Source organism: Schistocerca americana, chromosome 1, assembly GCF_021461395.2.
Source record: "Schistocerca americana isolate TAMUIC-IGC-003095 chromosome 1, iqSchAmer2.1, whole genome shotgun sequence".
Classification (NCBI taxonomy): domain Eukaryota; kingdom Metazoa; phylum Arthropoda; class Insecta; order Orthoptera; family Acrididae; genus Schistocerca; species Schistocerca americana.
In genome coordinates, this window is record NC_060119.1 from 653,678,580 (window position 1) to 653,698,913 (window position 20,334).

The 20,334-nt window shown below is 39.8% G+C and overlaps 1 protein-coding gene across 1 annotated transcript in view; it reads right to left on the reverse strand.

Annotated features, from left to right (window-relative positions):
* LOC124608153 (golgin subfamily A member 1) overlaps window positions 1-20,334 on the reverse strand; it is a 130,862-nt gene that overhangs the window by 9,692 nt on the left and 100,836 nt on the right. The window contains exons 8-10 of the mRNA XM_047139963.1: window positions 6,946-7,208; window positions 3,442-3,597; window positions 2,663-2,926 (exon numbers count right to left, since the gene is read on the reverse strand). Coding sequence (XP_046995919.1) covers window positions 2,663-2,926; window positions 3,442-3,597; window positions 6,946-7,208 — 683 coding nt within the window. The remainder of the gene's footprint in view (window positions 1-2,662; window positions 2,927-3,441; window positions 3,598-6,945; window positions 7,209-20,334) is intronic.

The window sequence follows — 20,334 nt, forward strand, 5'->3', positions numbered from 1 at the left end:
AGTTCAAAACTGACCACCAGAAAGTATTTGTTATTTAGTATTTATCATTTCTGAATGGTTCTTGAAATATCATATGTTAACAATGTTTGCATATTCTGGAATATTTGGTATTTGTATATATAGCTGCAATCTCCGTCCAAGAGTCCAGTTCTGTTCTGACTATGCTGGGGTCCGTAATATACACTCTTCATCTGCTGTACTTCATTAGTGATCCTGTCACCAGATTTGGACTTGACTTTGGTTTTGGCATGGCACTGTCTGGGAGATGAAATGTACTTCAAAACATATACACCCCTCTGACTCCAATTAGGCAATATAAAAGCCATTACCTATGCCGACAGGAACCAGATTACAAGCAGTACATCCTTATTAAGATCCATATTTACAGGAGATATGTGAATTCCAAAACAGCAGTAAGTCAGATGCATATTACATGTTCATCAGTTTTTTCTGGAAACACTGGTCATGATCTGACAAAATGGCTGGAAAGATTTGATCATTCGTCAAATGTTAAAGGTGGGACGACATGATGTATTTGGCAAAAGTGTACTTTATTTGGACAGAACAACCCAGCAATGGTTTGAAAACAACGAGGAGAAGCTCAATAGTCAAGACAAATTCACGGCAGAACTGAAGAAAACCATTTAGTGGCAGTCAGCAGCAAGTCCATCTAGCATATCAACATCATCACTGAGAAATGTCACAGTTGTACATACAGAATTTTCTGGCCTTATGCCACCCCATAGAAATGAATACAACACAAGCCAACAAAATCTCACACTTGATGAGGAGTGTCACAGTAGACATGTACCAAGCTCTTCTGGTAAACAGTTCACAATGACAGAGGAATTCCTCATGTGGTGCCATTGAATTGAGGAAATCCAACAGAAAAGAATCTGATGAAAGAATTAGGAAGACCACCACGAGCTTGCCTCTCTCATACACCAGATAGGAACAGAAGAGAGAAAGCAGTGTGTAGCATTCAGAAATGTTGGACCAAATACGTAAGAGAATGAATGTCGACCCCACACATCAGGGAGTAATAGAGAGTGTTCAAGAAAGGGTGAATCAATTTTTAGCACAGTCTATTCCACCACTAGTCGAATGCGCTGTGATGAAAGGTTTCTGATCATCACAACAGTCTTAGTCATGTCAGTCAACTGCAGTTGATTATAGTCGACCTGTAGGATGAAGCCCATTGTCGTAGCCTGGATGGGGTCATTCTCCAACATGCTGTAGCTGTTTTCTGTCACAAGCACTGTAGGTGGTCAAGGACAACTTTGGAACACTAATTACCATGAACGGCCAAAACACATCCCTAAAGATATTTGTATAGGGAGATCTGAAACAATTCATGAAGGGCAGCTTAGTGCCACTGATGAAGAATCATGCTCTGCTACCACTACAGACAATCCAGGGGAGGAAGCTGCTACTGAAGCACCAATAGGATCAGACCTGGCCGAGGAACAACATCAGCAAGTTCTAGCTAGCCATTCTGCGTTAATTTTCAGATACTTCCAGGTCCTTACTGGAGGAAAGACAGACAAAGCAGTCCATAATTAAACACCATATCAACACTGGGGATCATCCACCAACTAGTCTGCACTCATATCAATGACGAATAATACAGGAGGAAGCTGAGAAGAAGCTGCGTGATGACATCATTGAACTTTCAGAGAGTTCTAGGTCTTCTCTTGCGGTCATTGTGAAGAAGAAGGATAGCACATGGTGGTTCTGTGTCAATCACCAACAACTGAATAAAATCACAAAGAAAGATGTCTACCATGCAACATATGCTGTGTAGTGTAGAGGTTAACACTACTGGCTGTCATTCTGCAGGTTACTAGTTCAAACCTGACCACCAGTGATTATTTGTCCTTTAGCAGTTATTATTTCTGGAAGGTTCTTGAAATAGCTTGTGTTCGTAATATTTGTATGTAATGGAATACATATTATGGAAATTTGATAGTGGTATAAATACCAGCATGCAGGAACTTTTGATGTTTGTATAAACAGCTGCACACACTGTCCAGGAGATCCGTTTTTTCTTCTGACAGTACATTGGTGTCACTAACCTTTGTGCTTTCAGTGCTAAGTGTTGTGCTTCACTGGTGACCCTGCCTTTGGATTTTGACATGACTGTGGTTTCAATGTTGCAGTATTAGGTTTTGTAACATAACTGATTTTACAGATAACTTCTGAACTTTTGTACTTGGATTTTAGTTATAGTTCTGACAAAGACAAACACATTTGTCAGCCACGTGGTAAACGCTGCACTAAAACTATATAGTGTTAATAGTATAAAATAATGTTTCTTTAGGTTTTAGTTTTTCAACAAAACAATGTGTTGGATGGTTACAGATGCATATAGTTGTGGAAAGTCTCCTCATTATTTGTATTTGGGACCACTTGTGTTCCTACACAGGTCAGCTGATGATGACTACAATGAAATATAATTTGCATTCATTCACACAATTCAAAAATCTTCAGATATGGTGAGAATATTTTAGCAAATTGTGCAACCAATTATAGAACAGTGAATGCATAAAATCTGATTGCACACAAGCAGCCAGGAATTTTGCACTCTAGCTGGTCAAAATGTCAAGGGGGGGAAAAATATAAAAGAAGTGTCAAGAATTAATTAATATACATTTGGGTATACCTCATACTCGCGGCTAGTGAGGAACTTCATAAGAACATGCTTCAGATATTTAAAGTTAACGTCATCCTCGGAGCCAATAGGTGGAGGCTGTCTACTGCTGCTTGTTCCCGGTCCTGGGCCAGGGCCTGGCCCAGTGCCCTGGGCAGGAGCCTGCCCCGAGGGGATTACATCCACACTGTCCCCTGTATCGTGGCTTGGATTGCGCAGTTCACGTTGCAGTGTTTTCTTCATATCACCGAGTCGCTGTTGTAATACACGGACACTCTGTAAAAAACAATATCTGTATGTCAGTTTCATAATATTATGTTCATGTCATAAGCCCTATTTATCTGACTGATTCACACAAAAAAATCTCGTCCTACAATGTAGAGTTTCTAATTTACTAAATGATCATTTTTTCAATAATTTCAAAAATAATGCAGAAATTGGATTGAGAGATGAAATGTGAAAGTTTGAAAGTACTCAAATTATAGTGTTTGCTATGCAGATAAGATGTAAAAAGCTTCCTTAAATAAAACTAAAGACATCTGTGGCAGTGTTAAATCACAAGTATCAACAGGGTAACCATTGTTTTCTTGTTAGGGAATACATTTGTGGCAAAAGTACATTGTTCAGCATTCAGTGACTGTAATTCAGATATTTCAGTATAACAAATAAGTCACTAGAAAAGAACCGTTTTGCTACTCACATTACTATATCACTGGACATACATTTCTGTTATTTGTTCCACTACTGTTTATGTGATTAAAAAGAAACAGAAAATGCAAAATTTTTCATACCTTATTTTTTTCAGCTACTTGCTCCTCCAGATCTAAAATAGTTCTTCTGAGTTCCTGCTCTTGTTTCTCTGCCGCATGTTTATCATGTTCAATTAGTTCCAATGCCTGAACTCTATTTAAAAGTTCTTGAATTTTGTTTGACTGACTTCCAATCTCCTAGAAAATAGATATAAATATTATAACAATAAAAATTCCAGGTAGGAAAAAAAAACTCAAGTTCATGTTTTTGTCTAATTGGCTATGTATTTCGAGGAACCATTCAAGTGTTTATCTGAAACAATTTGGAAAAACCACAGAGCTTCCAAATCTTGATGGCTAGATGGAACTATAGCAAGTTTAGGTCAGAGAGAGAGTGGTTTTGAAGATACATTTATCATATATATATATGTAGTTCAGCAGAATCAATGCTGATGAAGGAAAAAGGGAAGGGTTGAGTGAGACATTGCAAACAGCCATGGATGTAGAAGCAGATATTGCTCATTGGCACTGCAGATTGCTGCATGTTCAGTAACTGGTTACTAGTGTTTGCAGTTAGCCATAGTTAGGCAATGACCATTAATTCATGCATGTCAACAGCTGCAGTGCAGACTCAATTAACCAGACTAATTGTTCTCATAAATCAGCCCACTAATCGAAAATGCAGATAACTGAATTTATGAAGAAAAATGACTTTTGTATTATTAACTCTAGAAAGATAAACTATGTCACGCACATATGGTTATCTTCTAACTACGTTGTCATATAGTTATGTTTCTAAAGTATGTACATAAAACAACAAAAACAAATTAAACTTATTAAAATCAACAAAAATCAGTGATTAAGAGATTAGAGAGATTTTTTGTACTTGCACACATATTTTAATTAAAATTTCTAAAATACTGCAACCTCAATCATGAAATACCTAACTAAAGTCACAGGGCAGTCACAGCAGTTTAATTTTGTTTAAAATAATTGGTACTTGTCATTTGACAAAAATAATTTTTCTCCCTTCGCTGCTGCTATATCACAAATTTGTTTTAGCTGTAGTAAACTCACAGTGTCATTCTCCGTTTTTTGAATCATTTGAAAGCTGTTTCAGGGCTTGAAATGCTTCTGCATAAGATGGTCCTGCATCATTTTCTGCACCTATGTTTGTTTTGTATCATCTTCATGCATTTCCTATTGTTTGTTTGCCTGCAATATGTTTTCACCAATTTCATCATCCAATCATCCATATCTATTACTGAATTTTTGTGCTCCCACTTGATTATTTTGTTCCAGCATTTGTTCCAAGTTTTCCTTTCAATCAAATCCCACAAATCTACAACCACGTAACAACACCCCTTTACATTCATTTGCTTGAAAAATGATGACTTCTATGTTATCTTCATCAACAAATAACAATCTACATAAATGCTGCTTTTTGTTTCCTATAAAGTCATTGTAATGTTTCAATAAGACTTTGATCCTTTGGTTGTAGCAAGGATGTCACATTAGGAAGCACAAATTTTATAGTAAACATTCCATTTTTCTCTCTCTAACAGTTCAGCCAAAGGATATGTTGGTGCATTATCTGGTAAAAGTAGGATTTTGTGTGTTTACCAATTCTGTTTTGAATTTTTTTTTACTTCAGGGATAAAAGCTTCATTGGTGTTCATCATGTCCTTTTTTTATTTTTATAAATTAAGGGAACTCTCATATTTTTGAGGCACCTGGGGTTTCTGTAATTTCCGATGAGGAGCAAATCCATTTTATGGGTCCTGGTAGCATTTGCATGCACTAATACTATTACTCACTCTTTACCAGTTTCATATCTTGGAGCTGAACACTCTTGCTGAGAAGTTAAAAGATTTTGATGATAAGGATTTCCAGTTTAATAAAGTTGTTCATCACCATTGTAAACAAGGTGCAAGTCACAGTCATAGTCATTTTCAGCGGATTCTTTTTTAAAACAATCTTAAAAAGAATATGTTGGTTCATCAACTGACATTTTGTCACCTTTTATTTCCAATCTGTGAATTTCACAATGAGATTTAAATCTGTAAAACCACCTGTTACCTGCCACATACAATTCATTGCCACTTTTTTTAAACTGTAATGGCTGTTCACATCACAAAGGATCAGATATCAGTTGTCCAGTTGATCATTTATATAAACAACAAAAATACAAAGCTTCTTCCGAAACCTTTAGGTTTTTTCATCACTTCACTCCCGTCTTCAGTATCAAGTATGCAGGTATATTTCAACACCGAATCAGTATTATTCTTAATATTCATTATTGTAGAATTACCTACATCATACTTCCAGAATGAGATTTTCACTCTGCAGCGGAGTGTGGGCTGATATGAAACTTCCTGGCAGATTAAAACTGTGTGCCGGACCGAGACTCAAACTCGGGACCTTTGCCTTTCGCGGACAAGTGCTCCACCAACTGAGCTACCCAAGCACGACTCACGCCCCGCCCTCACAGCTTTACTTCCCCCAGTACCTCGTCTCCTAGATTCCAAACTTTGGAAGTTAGGAGACGAGGTACGGCGGAAGTAAAGCTGTGAGGGCGGGGCGTGAGTCGTGCTTGGGTAGCTCAGTTGGTGGAGCACTTGTCAGCGAAAGGCAAAGGTCCCGAGTTTGAGTCTCGGTCCGGCACACAGTTTTAATCTGCCAGGAAGTTTTAAATCATACTTATTGGCTAACTTATAACCAGTTTCCCTTTTTTTAATGAATCACTAATGTTTATTTTTTCTTTACACAATAACATCGCTTTATTGCGCTTTGGCATTTCTAAGCACAGGCGTGACACGGCATAGTGACTGGCAACTGTAACTCAAACAATAATGAAGTCTGAGAGACAGAGATTGGGAGGGTAGTGCCAGTGTGACATGTCCTTACATGCACAGACCATACTAAAAAGATGTTTGCTCGTGATTGACAATCCAGATAATGATGAATCCATATAACTTAAGATCTGAATAATCGAAACTACACTGTTATTGTTGTACCAATATAATAGCAAATTTTGCACCAACTTAAAGTACAGTACACAGCTGATATACGATGGGACTTGGGTACATTACAAGCTGTAAGCATTGTCTTATGTAAATGCCTGAAATGCAGTTGCCAATTGGAATGGGATTTCTTGTTGGCCAAATGCATTAGAACAATTTCTGTGTGATTCAATGCTAGTGAAAGATGTTACTTAAATTGATGATGAGACTTAAGCTTTTGTATTACAGAATGGCTGCATGAGTTTGAGAACATGGACCAATGATCAAACCACCAACAGATTAAAATTTATCTAGTAGTGTTCAGTAAAATGTTGCTTTAATCCAAAAGCTTGTGTTGCTCAATGTCATCTGGTAGCTGTGCTGATCTGGTATCTGTTTTACCTACATAGTAATAGACTATGAAAGATAGCTGACAAGACTGCTGACTATGTGAGGATTCATGCTAGCCCCAAAATAGCAACAGTACGTCAAAAGATTCAACAGCAATGATTTGCAATAAAAATAAATGTGATGAATACAATACCTTATCCTTTATTTCTATTTCATTTTGTAGAGTGCCAACACGAGTCTGTATGTCAGCTGCATCTCTCTGTTGTTCACGAAGCTGTTGTCTCACCAGCTCACATTGCTGATTCAGCTCTGCACATCGAAGTTGGGCAACATCTTTCTCACTCTTCTCTTGATGTATTTCACTCAAAAGCTCTGCGGTACGTTCCTCACTCTGTGAAAGCTTTCCTTCTAAACTCATTATCTGTTCTTGTAATGATGTACTAGTTGTTTTTTCATCTGCAATTTAGTTTATAATTACTAAATGTGCGCTAAATGACTTATGGTATAAAATAAATTACTCTATCTCTGTATAGCAATTCCAGTAATTTCTAGCTTACCATTATTTTACCAACTAAGACATTACTGACACACGTATAAGACTTCAACTAAAAGAAACAGCAAGGACACAGCCCTGTCACTTGTGCGAGATGTTAAATTAATCACAAATTTAATAGCGACTAGAAAAAGTCTTGACAGAATACCAAAATGACTTCACCATCACAATAACATTTTAAGAAAAGGTGAGGGGTTTGTGAAATGTACTCAGCTAAACATCTCATGCAGTTATTTTCTGAATTTTACAGATGTGAAAATATTTTGTGATTTATAACTATTAATCTCATTCTTCATTCCAAAGTCACTAGTAATAGAGCAATAAAGACACTAATTTCAAAATTTTTTTTGAAAGCAGTACAGAATACAGCATCCTCTGTTGCCATTTCAGTAGCTTAGAAGGAAGGAAGATTAAAGGGATTTGAATAATGAAGCTAATGCACAAGCAAATCACAGCATTTAGGACCTTTAATGGGAATCTTTGTAAGCTTCAGTTTGTAAAAGCAACAATGCTAACTGTAGCTCCAAAATTAAGCAATGCCTACAGCAGGAGACAGGAATCAAACCAGTGACCCATACATCGCTAGCCACAGATACACCACTACACTGCAGCACATGAGGCATATTATGCAACATTGCTCCTCCTCCTCCACACAAAACATTGGTACACTGTTATGGGGTTGACTGTGCATTTCTGGATTGGGATATATTTAGTGGTCCTTTGTGTAAATGTGTTGCAGAAACCTTGCATTCTGATCTTATTAACATGCCTTCCTGATTAAATGAAGTCACTTTCATCAAGGCATCACAATCACTGAGCAGGTATTCATGTTTCTGAACTCATTAATTCTCTATGCTTGACGAGCATGACTGGAATCCATGCAAATGACACAATGCACTTTTTAATGTACGATTCGGTATGGGCCAATGTATTGTTTTACAAATTTTTCTCATTGCCTTTCCTGCTGCACTCGCTAACCTGGGTGTCCCAAATATGCACACCAGCTGTCTTGCCACTTCTGTTCTGGAGATGATATGTTTGTTTTCGTTTCAACATGGCGATGCCATGGCTGATTACATCAAAGTGTCCATATAGTTTCTTTAGTCTTGTGAGTCATTGGCTGGAAGAAATGGTGTCTTGCTTTACTCTGTTGTATGCAAATATTACAACAGGCAGTACTGTATTCCAGCTCTCTGTTCAATGACAACGTACATCCAGAGGGATGTCTTATTTGTGTACTGCAAGGAAACTTCTCTATGAATGGTAGGCAGTTATCCTGTGGTTGATATTGCATCATCATGAAAGTACTTCTGAAGTCAATTTTGACTGCAACACTTTTTCAAGAGATCATTACACTTGCTGATCTAAATGTCAGAATTATATCTTCTACAAAGAATTTCACAATTTCTGAAGCTTCCACAGTTGGTGCAGTCTCGGTGACCATGCACTGGGTCAGGTACTTAGCAGGCACTCACAACCATTTATTCTCGTTTGTTGATTTGGGACACCTCAATAGGACATCAATTCCAATTCAGTGAAATAGAGCAATGGCAGGGCAAATTAATTCTGTATATCCTGGAATTAAGATAAATGTTTCCATCATTAGCATTCCCTGCAGTGGCCCACATAACAATTGAAATAAAGAGATTTGTCCAATAATTCCTACTTTGGAATCTACGCGTATCAAGGACAGGCAACACTTGCATTTAAAAGATTTGAGGCAGAGTCACTCCAAAATATACATTAAAATAATTTTTCAACACTGTGTTACAGAATTTAAATTATGATGGTGAATATTGAATATTACCCACACAAATAATGAGAGTCAAAATTTTTGGAACTATTGATACAAAGTAATATTTCTTTTGAAAAGGTAGTCACTAGTCTTAAGCCTGCACTTTGAAATGCCGTTTAGCTCTATGTTGTAGAGACTTGAGGGCACAACTTCTACACACTACAGCTCCTATGAGCTTTCTGAATGCTCAACCAGAGGAGCCTAAGGGTGTCCTACCAATTTCCAAATAATTTTCATTATTCACTGCTTACATCAGATGGGAATGAACAAAGTGGCTGAAACTCAGCTAACAATTCCCTGTCTCTTACATCTCTACTAGATGGCGTACCCGACTTTGCTCATGGAGTTGATACGAGATTGTGTGGTAGTTGGAATAAAAGGATAAACTTTAAAGCATAACAGATAAAAAATGTTTACTGACAACATATTCTAACTTTTTACAGTACTTGTTTATAAACAACATTTTTCCATTTTGTTATCCGGGATATGAATGTACAAATTTTTTGAATTTTCTACTCAAGAGCAAGCTGCATATAGTTGACTGTGACAGAAGCAGGAGTCTTTGAAATTGATGCCACAATATTTTAAAGTTTGTCCTTGTGCTTTGTTATGTAAAACTGTAGGCTAATTTGATTGGAAATTGCAGTCTTTTAAATTGGAATGGAAGTCCAGTAGAGATCAGTACTATTCTGGGGATAAATAGTGAGTGTCCTGTCATAAATTTGGCTTCCATGATGTTATTCAATAGCTGTTTGATGATCATCCTTGTCCCGTTACGCAGTTTTGGCGAGTTGAGATTTCTGAGTAGTATGACTGGAGATCCAATTTTAAGTCAGACAGTGTAATGGCATTCCTGGTATTGCAAAGAGTTTAGAAATCCCGTAGGGAAGTTCACACTTTCTTCAATGTTAAGCATTGTTTCGATCAATTTGTATATTCTCTCTTCACTGGAAATTTTCTTTTGAATATTAAAGTTGACATCACTGACAATATTATTTTTATCTGCCAAAACTGCTCTTTCAAATAGCCAGTTTGGATTAGTATAGTTGTGAACAATGTTTGGATAAATTTGGTTGATGAGTTCATTTTCAGCAGTGGCTAAATTGCAGAAATCTTTCGATAGTTCAATCTCTCATTTTTTGTTAGTCGCTGTATTTGTATGTATGGCTAGAGATGTGATTTTTTTTTTTTTTTTAAGCATGAAATAATCTCGGCTGCTGGTATTGGCTTGGAGATAACTGGAAGTGATTGTTGAAAATCTCCTGAGAGTGAGTAGAGCACCTCTCATCACTTTAGAGTTTCCTTGTAATTCTTATAATGTTCTGTCCATGGCTTCAAGGGATGTTTTATGTGCCATTGTGCATTCATCCTAGAAAGTAAGTATAGCTTGCTTTAGAAGTTCACCCAGTCCAGATGCTCTTGTGATTTTACACACTGGAAATGTTCTTTGGCTATATTCAACGGTAGTTGTAGAGTGGAATGGGCAGTGAAATTTCCTTCCATAAATGTTGCTGCAACGCCAGATGATGCCAGTGCTAGTGTGATGGGTTGTTTAGCAAGTATTTCTGCCAGCAACAGATTTATTAAAAACGTTTTCCTGGTGCGTCCTAGTGCATCCAAGTAAATAATTCTACCATGTTGTCAATTTGGCCCATGATAATATTGAAAATTTCATTTTGATTGTCGCTGAGGAATAGTTTGTTGCGAGTAATATATTTAAGCAGTTTGTTGATGTAGCTTTCTCCTTTGTAATTTCAAAGTTTAGGGTACTGATAGCAGCTTTTTGGGGTGCTTGCATCAAGTTGTACTAAGGTCTGGTGATTTATTGGTAAACGTTTACCTTCTAGGCGAATGAGTGTTTCACTGATGACTTCGTTGGTTTCAGTACAGTATGTCATCAATCATACTCTGTTTGAAGGAGTCTCACAGCTGTTTTACATTCAATGGATCACATTTTCTTAGAATTATGGCAAATAAGTCTATCATCTGTTCCGCTGAGGCTGTGAACAAGGGTTCTTGTAGGTTAATTCCCAGAGGTTGTCATTTTCCAGTAGTCCTAAGCATTTTCGTGTTTCCTGTACATCTGGCACAGGTAACTGTCAACAACCCTGAGAGCAATGAAACTTGTTGATCCCCATAATTCGTGTAGCAACATCATGAGATACAACAATGAAAACAATCAATTATTGATAAAATTATTTAATTGGATAGAATGGATGTTATCTATCCAATTAAATAACATCACGGCATAGAAACATTAAGCATTGTTTCCACGTACAGTGCATACTGGCCTGGTGTGCCAGTTTTCATGATACCTGGATGATCTTCTAATGGAATTCTTTGTTTTTGTTGTTGAAAGATTTTTCTTGTTGTGTTCCATGTATAATAGGTAGGGACACCAACATATAGTAATGTTTTTGTGAATGCATCCGTCTGGCACAATTGGTAAAAAGCTGTTAATGTTGTGTTCTGAGGTGGTTCACTTGCAACTTTTCTGGCGATGTCTTTTGTGAAGTAAACTCGTACACTCTCCAAATGCATTGCTAGATGTTGCACAGTTGTTTCGCATTCATGTACGGGAAAAGCAAAAATCTGCTGAGCTGCTTCATTATTGCTGATGTATCTTCCCATTTCGTACACGAGGTTCTCTTCGCTTCTGTTTTGGTATTTGCTGACTTTGGCTATTTGAAATACTGTCACATCACTTCCTTTTTGTTCACATATTTATAGACATATTTGATGCACTTCACTGAATTGCACTATTCTACGTTTGTGTGTGCTTGGAATATTTTGGAAAGTAGTGTGTTATATGGTACTACTCATTGATTATCTATTTTCAGTTCACCACTGCCTCATATTCATATTTTTTCTGTAAAGCCACCGTTGTTGGGTGACTATGTTCTGTATTTGGGATCACCATCAGTTCTGGTTAGTGTGTTGTCCAAGAATGGTTTTGGTTTTTTTTTTGCACATTTTCCATCACTCATACATGACGAATTGGGGTTTAATGGGCAGGATGGTCTGTGCATCATGTCTTTCACTACTCTGTCATACAGTTCCAGATTTTCTTATGGACTGGGAAAGTCAGGTTCGATGATTGTCAATATCCATGGGATGAATTCAGTTGTGTAACCATATGAAATTGTGTTAGTGAGGCAGTCCTAGTTTTTGCCCCCATTCAATTGTGTACATCCAGCTTCTAACAGTTCCAAAGATGTGGTATTTTGTGATGACTTCAATAAATCTCATTTGTTCTTGTCAGGAAACTCTGGCTATTATGTTGTGTTGATGCATGGGGGCTTGTCCCATTCTTTGATTCCTGTATACAACAAGTTGCATGTGAATGTTATGAAGAGGTCAGATCATCCATATTTAATTACATAGGTCATGGCAGCTTGGTGTGTTCGTGTGTGTGTGTCTCTCCGACTTCCTATGTATGGCGAGAGTAAGATTACCACAGTTCCAATGTTGGCAATGTTTCCATCATTTATGATTCTGCTTTGAAGGTGGATGCATAGTTTCTTCTGATTCAGTCTTCTGTAAAGCATCTGTTCCGCTTTTATTTTTGCACATGTATCTACCAGGAATTGTTGGAATAAACAGTGAGTGTTGAGAATGTGATTGTGTATTTCATTGTCCCTGATCATTAAGCATTGATTTGAATGACTGCTTCACTACCTGAGCCATCTGGATCCTTCCCTCCACCACCAGCTTTTCTAAACTGTGCAGATGGGAGCTATCCTTCCAGCACATTCTCTGCTCCCGTAATTATCCTGACCTCAACCTACGGTAAAATTCTGTCCCCACACCCTCCACCCAACAGTTTCCAACCCTTCCGCTCTATCATCTCCTCCCAATTCTTGCCTCCCACCCTGCTGATTTGCAACGCTCTCTCAATGCATCCCCCCCCCCCCCCCCCGCCCAATCTTTACCCCACTTCTCTCCTTTTTTCTTCCTTTTTTACCCCACGTCCCTGCCTCACAATCTCCTGATGCCTGTTGGCAGTCTAATCCCTGCACACTCCACCATACAGTGTTTGTTTCTCCCCCACCTGTACACTACTATCCCTTCCCCTTTCTCACCTCCTCCAGATTGCTGCTTGCGTCCCACGTGATATTGCATTCCGGCCTGAGATGCTGAAGTTCGCAGTTATGTGTGATGAGGTGTGTGTGTGTGTGTGTGTGTGTGTGTGTGTGTGTGTGTGTGTGTGTGTGTTTACTAATGAAGGCTGTGATCGAAAGTTATATGTGAGCATCTTTTAATCATGCTGTCTGCAACATGACGTGTCTTCTTTGCGATAAGTAGCTATCTATCTTTTCCTAGATTGTTGATATTCCTACCTGGAGTCTCAATAGTTTGATTTTTGCCGAATGGCTTTCTCCCCTCCTACAACCCTCTGATGTTTTCCTTTCTGACTCTTCTCTATAGCAGTACTCTTCTCAGTGTCCGTTCTTTCTCTGCTTTCATGTGTTTATTTACTGCCTTCCAAACTGTATCTACTTCTGGGCCACACTGTATTAACGACCGTCAGTGCACAACATAGACTTCATCACCACGTGGACTGTTTGCTGCATCCAACGCCCCATACCCTTACCTCCGATAGTTAATTACATTTATTCCTATTGATCCCCCTTCATCCCTCATCCAGACATACTTTAGAGTTTTGTTTCCCACACCTGTCAGTGTCACATAAATTTTTGATCCTCGATCTGACCCATCCCCCCTCCATCCCTCTCTTATTGCAATGCACACACACTCCCATATCTCATTATTACTTTTCACCCACGTTTATGTATGTTTTTAACATATTTGTGTGTAGTTTTAGTTGGTTACATGGATTTTTGCATATTTTTATGTATTTGGGCATATTTGTACATATCTCTGCATATTTTTACATATCTGTGCGTATTTTTACGTATCTTTGCGTATTTTTACGTATCTGTGCATACTTTTACGTATCTGTGCATACTTTATATATAAAAACAAAGATGAGGTGACTTACCGAACAAAAGCGCTGGCAGGTCGATAGACAAACAAACAAACACAAACATACACACAAAATTCAAGCTTTCGCAACAAACTGTTGCCTCATCAGGAAAGAGGGAAGGAGAGGGGAAGACGAAAGGAAGTGGGTTTTAAAGGAGAGGGTAAGGAGTCATTCCAATCCCGGGAGCGGAAAGACTTACCTTAGGGGGAAAAAAGGACAGGTATACACTCGCGCACACGCACATATCCATCCACACATACAGACACAAGCAGACATATTTCTGTGCATACTTTTACGTATCTGTGTGTATTTTTATGTATCTGTGTGTATTTTTATGTATCTGTGTGTATTTTTATGTATCTGTGTGTATTTTTATGTATCTGTGCATGTTTCTGTGTGTCTTTATGTATTTTTTACACATCTTTATGCATCTTTTTGCTTATTCAGCTGCTCTCACAATCACAACACCTATTTTCCCCATTTCCTTTGCACCATTCCTGCCTCCATCTTTCTTTACCAGTTCAGAAAAGTATCCCTTTCCCTGGGTAAAACCTAGTCCCACATCCTGTTACTCAAATACTGCCTTAACCACGGAATCCCCCCCCAAACAGCCTAACTGTAAAGATTCCTTTCTCAGGATCCCATCCTTCCTTTCACAATGACCTACACATTTTCAGATTCTGCCAATCCCTGACCCTGCAAAACCACATCTCCATGGCACAGTCATCCCAGAACCACCTCTGCTCCCTCAGCAGGATACTACTACTCTACAATCCCTACTCCATATATCACATCTCTCAAATTGAATCCCTTGCTCTCCAGCACCTGGAGGAGCACTCCAGACACAACCTCTATAAATTATCCAAACTGCTGACATCCAACTGCCGCCTCAGGGCACCACTATCCAATCTCTATTATACCCACAACGTTCCTCCTCGTCCACCCCTCATAGCAGCTAAACCCTGCCTAGCTGACCTTTCCAACTTGCCACATCCTCCAAAACTCCTTACCAAACATCCTCCAAATCCACAGCTAAAACAGTCCTAGAACACTGTTAACCATTCTACCAAAACCCTCAGCTTCACAGAAGTTTCAGTCCTATTCAAAGGACTCACCTTTAGCTGTACACCCAAATTTAACTAAGCTGGACTTGTCAGAGACCTATTCTCCTTCTCCTGATTCCTGCAATAGATGCACTTCTTTGCAGCCAGTCCCTCCAACCAAAACCACCCTAATTCCAACACTGAACCCTGCTTCTTCCAGTTCATACCATCATACAACCGTGATCTTTCTCCCTTCCCAACTAACCACCCACTGGTCACATTCTAGGTATTCCTTACCTGGAACTTAGCCTCACTGTCCTTCCCCAGGTCCCTTCCTCAGAAAACCTAGCTTTTATTAGAAAAAAGAACAGCCATACACAACCACAAAACAAATCCTGACCTAATCATCCTATCTGCAGATAATTGTTCCATCACTGTTGTTATGAATCGCAGTGACTACTTGGCAGATGACATCCGCCAATTGGCTGACTACTCCACCTATAAACTTTGACAGAGATATCCCATCCCAGAAGTCCAACACAAACTCCAATCCCTGCTTAAAGCCTTAGGCCCCTCCCAGAACATCTCCCCTGAATCCATTTCCCTCCTCACCCCTATGTCACCCTGCATACCACCTTCTACATGCTTCCCAAAATCCAAAAACCCAACAATGTCAGCCCCATTGTGGCTGGTTATTGTGCCCCCACTGAAAGAATTTCGGTGCTCTCTGACAAACACCTTCAACCAATTGCCTGTAATCTAGCTTCCCACATCAAAGGTACTAACCATTTCTTTCAGCAACCCTCCACCATCCCTATCCCTTTACTTCCTGGATCCATACTTGACACTGTTGGTGCCAACACTCAATACACCAACGTCCCTCATACTCAAGGTCTTACCACTACTTAACACTACCTTTCACAATGTCCTTCAAATTCCAAATCCACTACCCATTCCTCATACACCTTACTATCTTTACACAAACCCACAACTACTTCTCATTTGAAGGGAAGGTATATAAATATATCCACAGTGCAGCCATGGGTGCTTGCTTGGCACGGTCCTATGCCAACCTTTTTACAGGCCATTTAGAGGAGCCTCCCAGAACACCAAACCCTAATCTGGTTCAGGTTCATTGATGGTATCTTCATGATCTGGACCCAGGGCCTAGATACCCTATCTTCGTTCCTTCAGAACCTCAACACCTTCTCTCCCATCTGCTTCACGTGTTCCTCCTCAAAACAGCGTGCGATCTTCCAAGATGACCTCATCCTCTGTGATTGCTCCGTCTGCACCTCTGTCCACATTAAACCCCCAACCACCAATACTACCTGCATTTTGACAACTGTCATCCCTTTCATGCCAAAAAATCCTTCCCATATAATCTGATTACCCAGGGCTGGCATATCTGCAGTGACAAAACTCCCTTGCTCAGTATGCTGAGGATCTCACCAAGACCTTCATAGACAGGCATTATCCCCCAGACCTAGCCTGCAAACAGATCTCCCATGCCATTTCCCCTCACAACCCCAATCCTCCTACCACCCCCAAAAACCAGCCACAAAGGAGTGTCTGTTCATCACCCAGTACCACCCCAGACTGGAACAACTGAACCATATCTTCACCAGAGCTTTGATTACCTATCACCATGACCTGAAACGAGGGGCATCCCACCTGAGATACTTCCCACCCCTCCTAAAATAGTGTTCCATCACCCACCCAACCTCCTCAACATACTAGTCCATCCTTATGCCACTCCCAATCCCAAACCCTTGCCACAAAGATCATATCCCTGTGGAAGACCCAAGTGCCTTCCCAATCCACCTACCCAGCACTTCCTATTCCAGTCCTGTCACAGGTTTACCCTACCCCATCAGGGGCCGGGCTACCTGTGAAAGCAGCCATGCCATTTACCAGCTCTGCTGTAATCATTGCACAGGTTTTTATATTGGTATGACTACCAACGAGCAGTCCACCACGATGATCAGCCACCTCCAAACTGTGGCCAAGAGCAAAGTGCACCACCCTATGGCACGACATGCAGCTGAACATACGACACTTGATTTGAATGGCTGCTTCACTACCTGAACCATCTGGATCCTTTCCTCCACTGTCAGCTTTCTGCACTGCACGGATGGGAGTTATCCTTGTACGGATCCTGGCCTCAGCATACAGTAACATACTGTCCCCATACCCTCCACCCAACAGTTCCCACCCGCCCTCTGTCCTATCATCTCCTTCCCGTTCTCATCTCCCACCCTGTTTATTTGCAGCCCTCTGCCAATGCATTCACCCCATCCTTCCCTGCTCCTCTCCTTTTTTCCTGATGCTGCACCTGTTGGCAGTCTAGTCCCTGCACACTCCATCAGACAGCGTTCGTTTCTCTCCCCACCCATACACAACTATCCCTTTCTCTTCCCCACCCCCCTCCAGACAGCTGCTTGCATCCCACATGATGTTGCATTCCGGCCCAAGATGCTGGAATTGGTGGTCATGTGTGCGTAAGGGGTGTGTGTGTGTGTGTGTGTGTGTGTGTGTGTGTTTACTGACAACGGCTGTGGCCGAAAGCTATGTGCGAATGTTTCTTAATTGTGTCTGTCTGCAACTTGACATGTCTTCTTTACAGTAAGTAGCAATCTATCTTTTCCTACATTGTTGTAAATGTACAGAAGAAATATGCATACAAAAACTACCCCATTACCATTATTAGCAAGTTTCTTTTTGTGAGCATATTGTACCAGAGTACTAGACAGATACAAATAACTGCTGCATACTGTGAGCCTGAAAATAGCAAAACATGAATTCGATGTGCAGCTTGTATAAGGCAATACTTTGGAAATGAGCTTGAAGAAGAACTACTGAATTGTCAAAATTTTAATGAAATGGCAATAGACCACTTTGCAGTGCAAAAGAGGAGATAAGCTGGTCTCATCTATAAACAAATCAAGAACAGAAAGAAAAATGTGATTTAATAGGTGATATGAAGCAATTCCTTTATTGTAGCTACATATTTAACCTACTAAACGGAGTACTTAGAAATGCGTAGTGACGACATGTTTTTCTACCAATGTTGCATGTTTCCAACACAACCAGAACAAACCATACTAAAATGATGCATTTTGGTGTGATCTAATACGTGGTGTGCCACTTAAACTACAAATTCTCGTATTACACAAGTATAAATACGAAAACCAACAAATACGGTGTTCTAGCTTTGCAAACACTTGAATCAACACGGCCCAAGACCCAAGATATAGAACCATCACTGTTTCATCTTGTGAGCTCATTAATGCCATGGACTGAACGCACAAAAGACATTAAACATCACAAGTTTAGGACAGAAAACATTAAGCATGCAGTGAAGCTAACATGCACTGCATTAAAGATCTCTCCATAATGTGTCCTTTTGTACACTTTGTTGTGATAAGGCGTCAGGAAATGTGACATTGGTGGATAAATATGCTACCTACAAAACTTACACTGAGGTGACAAACGTCGTGGGATAGAGAGATGCAGATGTACAGATGGAAGTATCACAGGTATAAAAGGGGAGCGCAGTGGCAAAGCTGCCATTTGTGTTCAGGTGACTTATGTGAAAAGGTTTCCAACATGATTACGGTCAATAAAGGCAATTAACAGACTTTTACATGCAATGGTAGTTGGAGCTAGATGTATGGGACATTATATTTTGGAAATCGTTAGGTAATTCTATAATCCGTGATCAACAGTGCCAAGAGTGTGGTGAGAATATCAAATTCCAGGCATGACCTCTCACCACGGACTACACGGTGTCCAATGGCCTTTACTTAATGACAAAGAGCAGCTGCATTTGCAGAGAGTTGTCAGTGCTAACAAACAGGCAGCTCCGGGTGAAATACAAAAATCAATGTGGCACATACAACAAACACATCCATTATGACAGTGCAGTGAAAGTTGGTGTTAATGGACTATGGCAGTAGATGACTGACATGAGTGCCTTTACTAACAGCACAACATTTCCTGCAGCACCTCTTTTGCACTCATGACAACCGATGGCCTGCTCAGATGAGTCCTGTTTTCATTTGGTAAGATCTGATGGTTGGGTTCGAGTGTGGTACAGGCCCTACAAAACCATGTACCTAAGTTGCCAACAAGGCACTGGGCAAGCTGGTGGTGGTTCCATAATGATGTGGGCTGTGTTTACATGAAACGGACTGGGCCCTCTTCCAACTGAACCATCACTGACTGGAAGTGGTTAGATTCAGCCATTCATGGATTTCATGTTTTCATGTTGACGCGCAATTGTTCATGACTGGTTTGAAGAATGTTTGGGACAATTCAAGAGAATGATTTGGCCATCCAGACCACGACCACCTGACATGAATCCCATTGAACATTTACAGGACATAATCAATAGGTCTGTTCATGCACAAAATCCTACACAGGTAATACTTTTGCATTTATCGACATTATAGAGGTAGCATGGCTGAACATTTCTGCAGGGGAGTTTCAACAAGTCATTGAATCCATGCCACACTGAGTTGCTGCATTACCCCAAGCAAAAGGAGGTATGACCCAATATTTGGGGGTATCCCGTAACTTTTGTCACCTCAGCATATCTTGGAGTTAGCTTTTGGTGTTCTTTAGTAGTTGATTATGGAATGGAAGGGAGAGACAGTACAGAGTCTTTTGGCTACAGTGTACGCTTCATTTTCCAACTGACCATTTTTCTGCACTGCAGTTGAATTGGTTGTAGCAAATTCTGGGGTTTCAGATTTGTTCCATCTATGTTGATCTGCCTTATAGAAGTTGGTACTAATGACTGAAGAACTCCTCCTTGAATTAGCGATACTGCCTCATTCAGGCTGGGTTCACTGATAATTCCAGCCATCTGGGTTTTCCATAAGCAGACCTCACTAGCTCTTATGTCTTCTCTTACTTCTTGTAACATTAGCAATTTGAGGTCCTGATGGACATCTGTGACTGCCAACAAAATATCACAAATATGTCCACCATCTTTCACTGCACTCTTTTGTGCTACATTGCCTTGATGGGCTAACATACATATCTACGGAAACATATGAGTGGTAGTCATAATCTGATTTTAGATGGGAAAGAGGGTGTACTGTACAGAACTGCAATCAACTCTGTCTTAGCTTTCATCTAAAGCATCCTATTCCTTTCTACCTGGTGCCCGCTTTGCAACCCCAGAATATATTATGGCC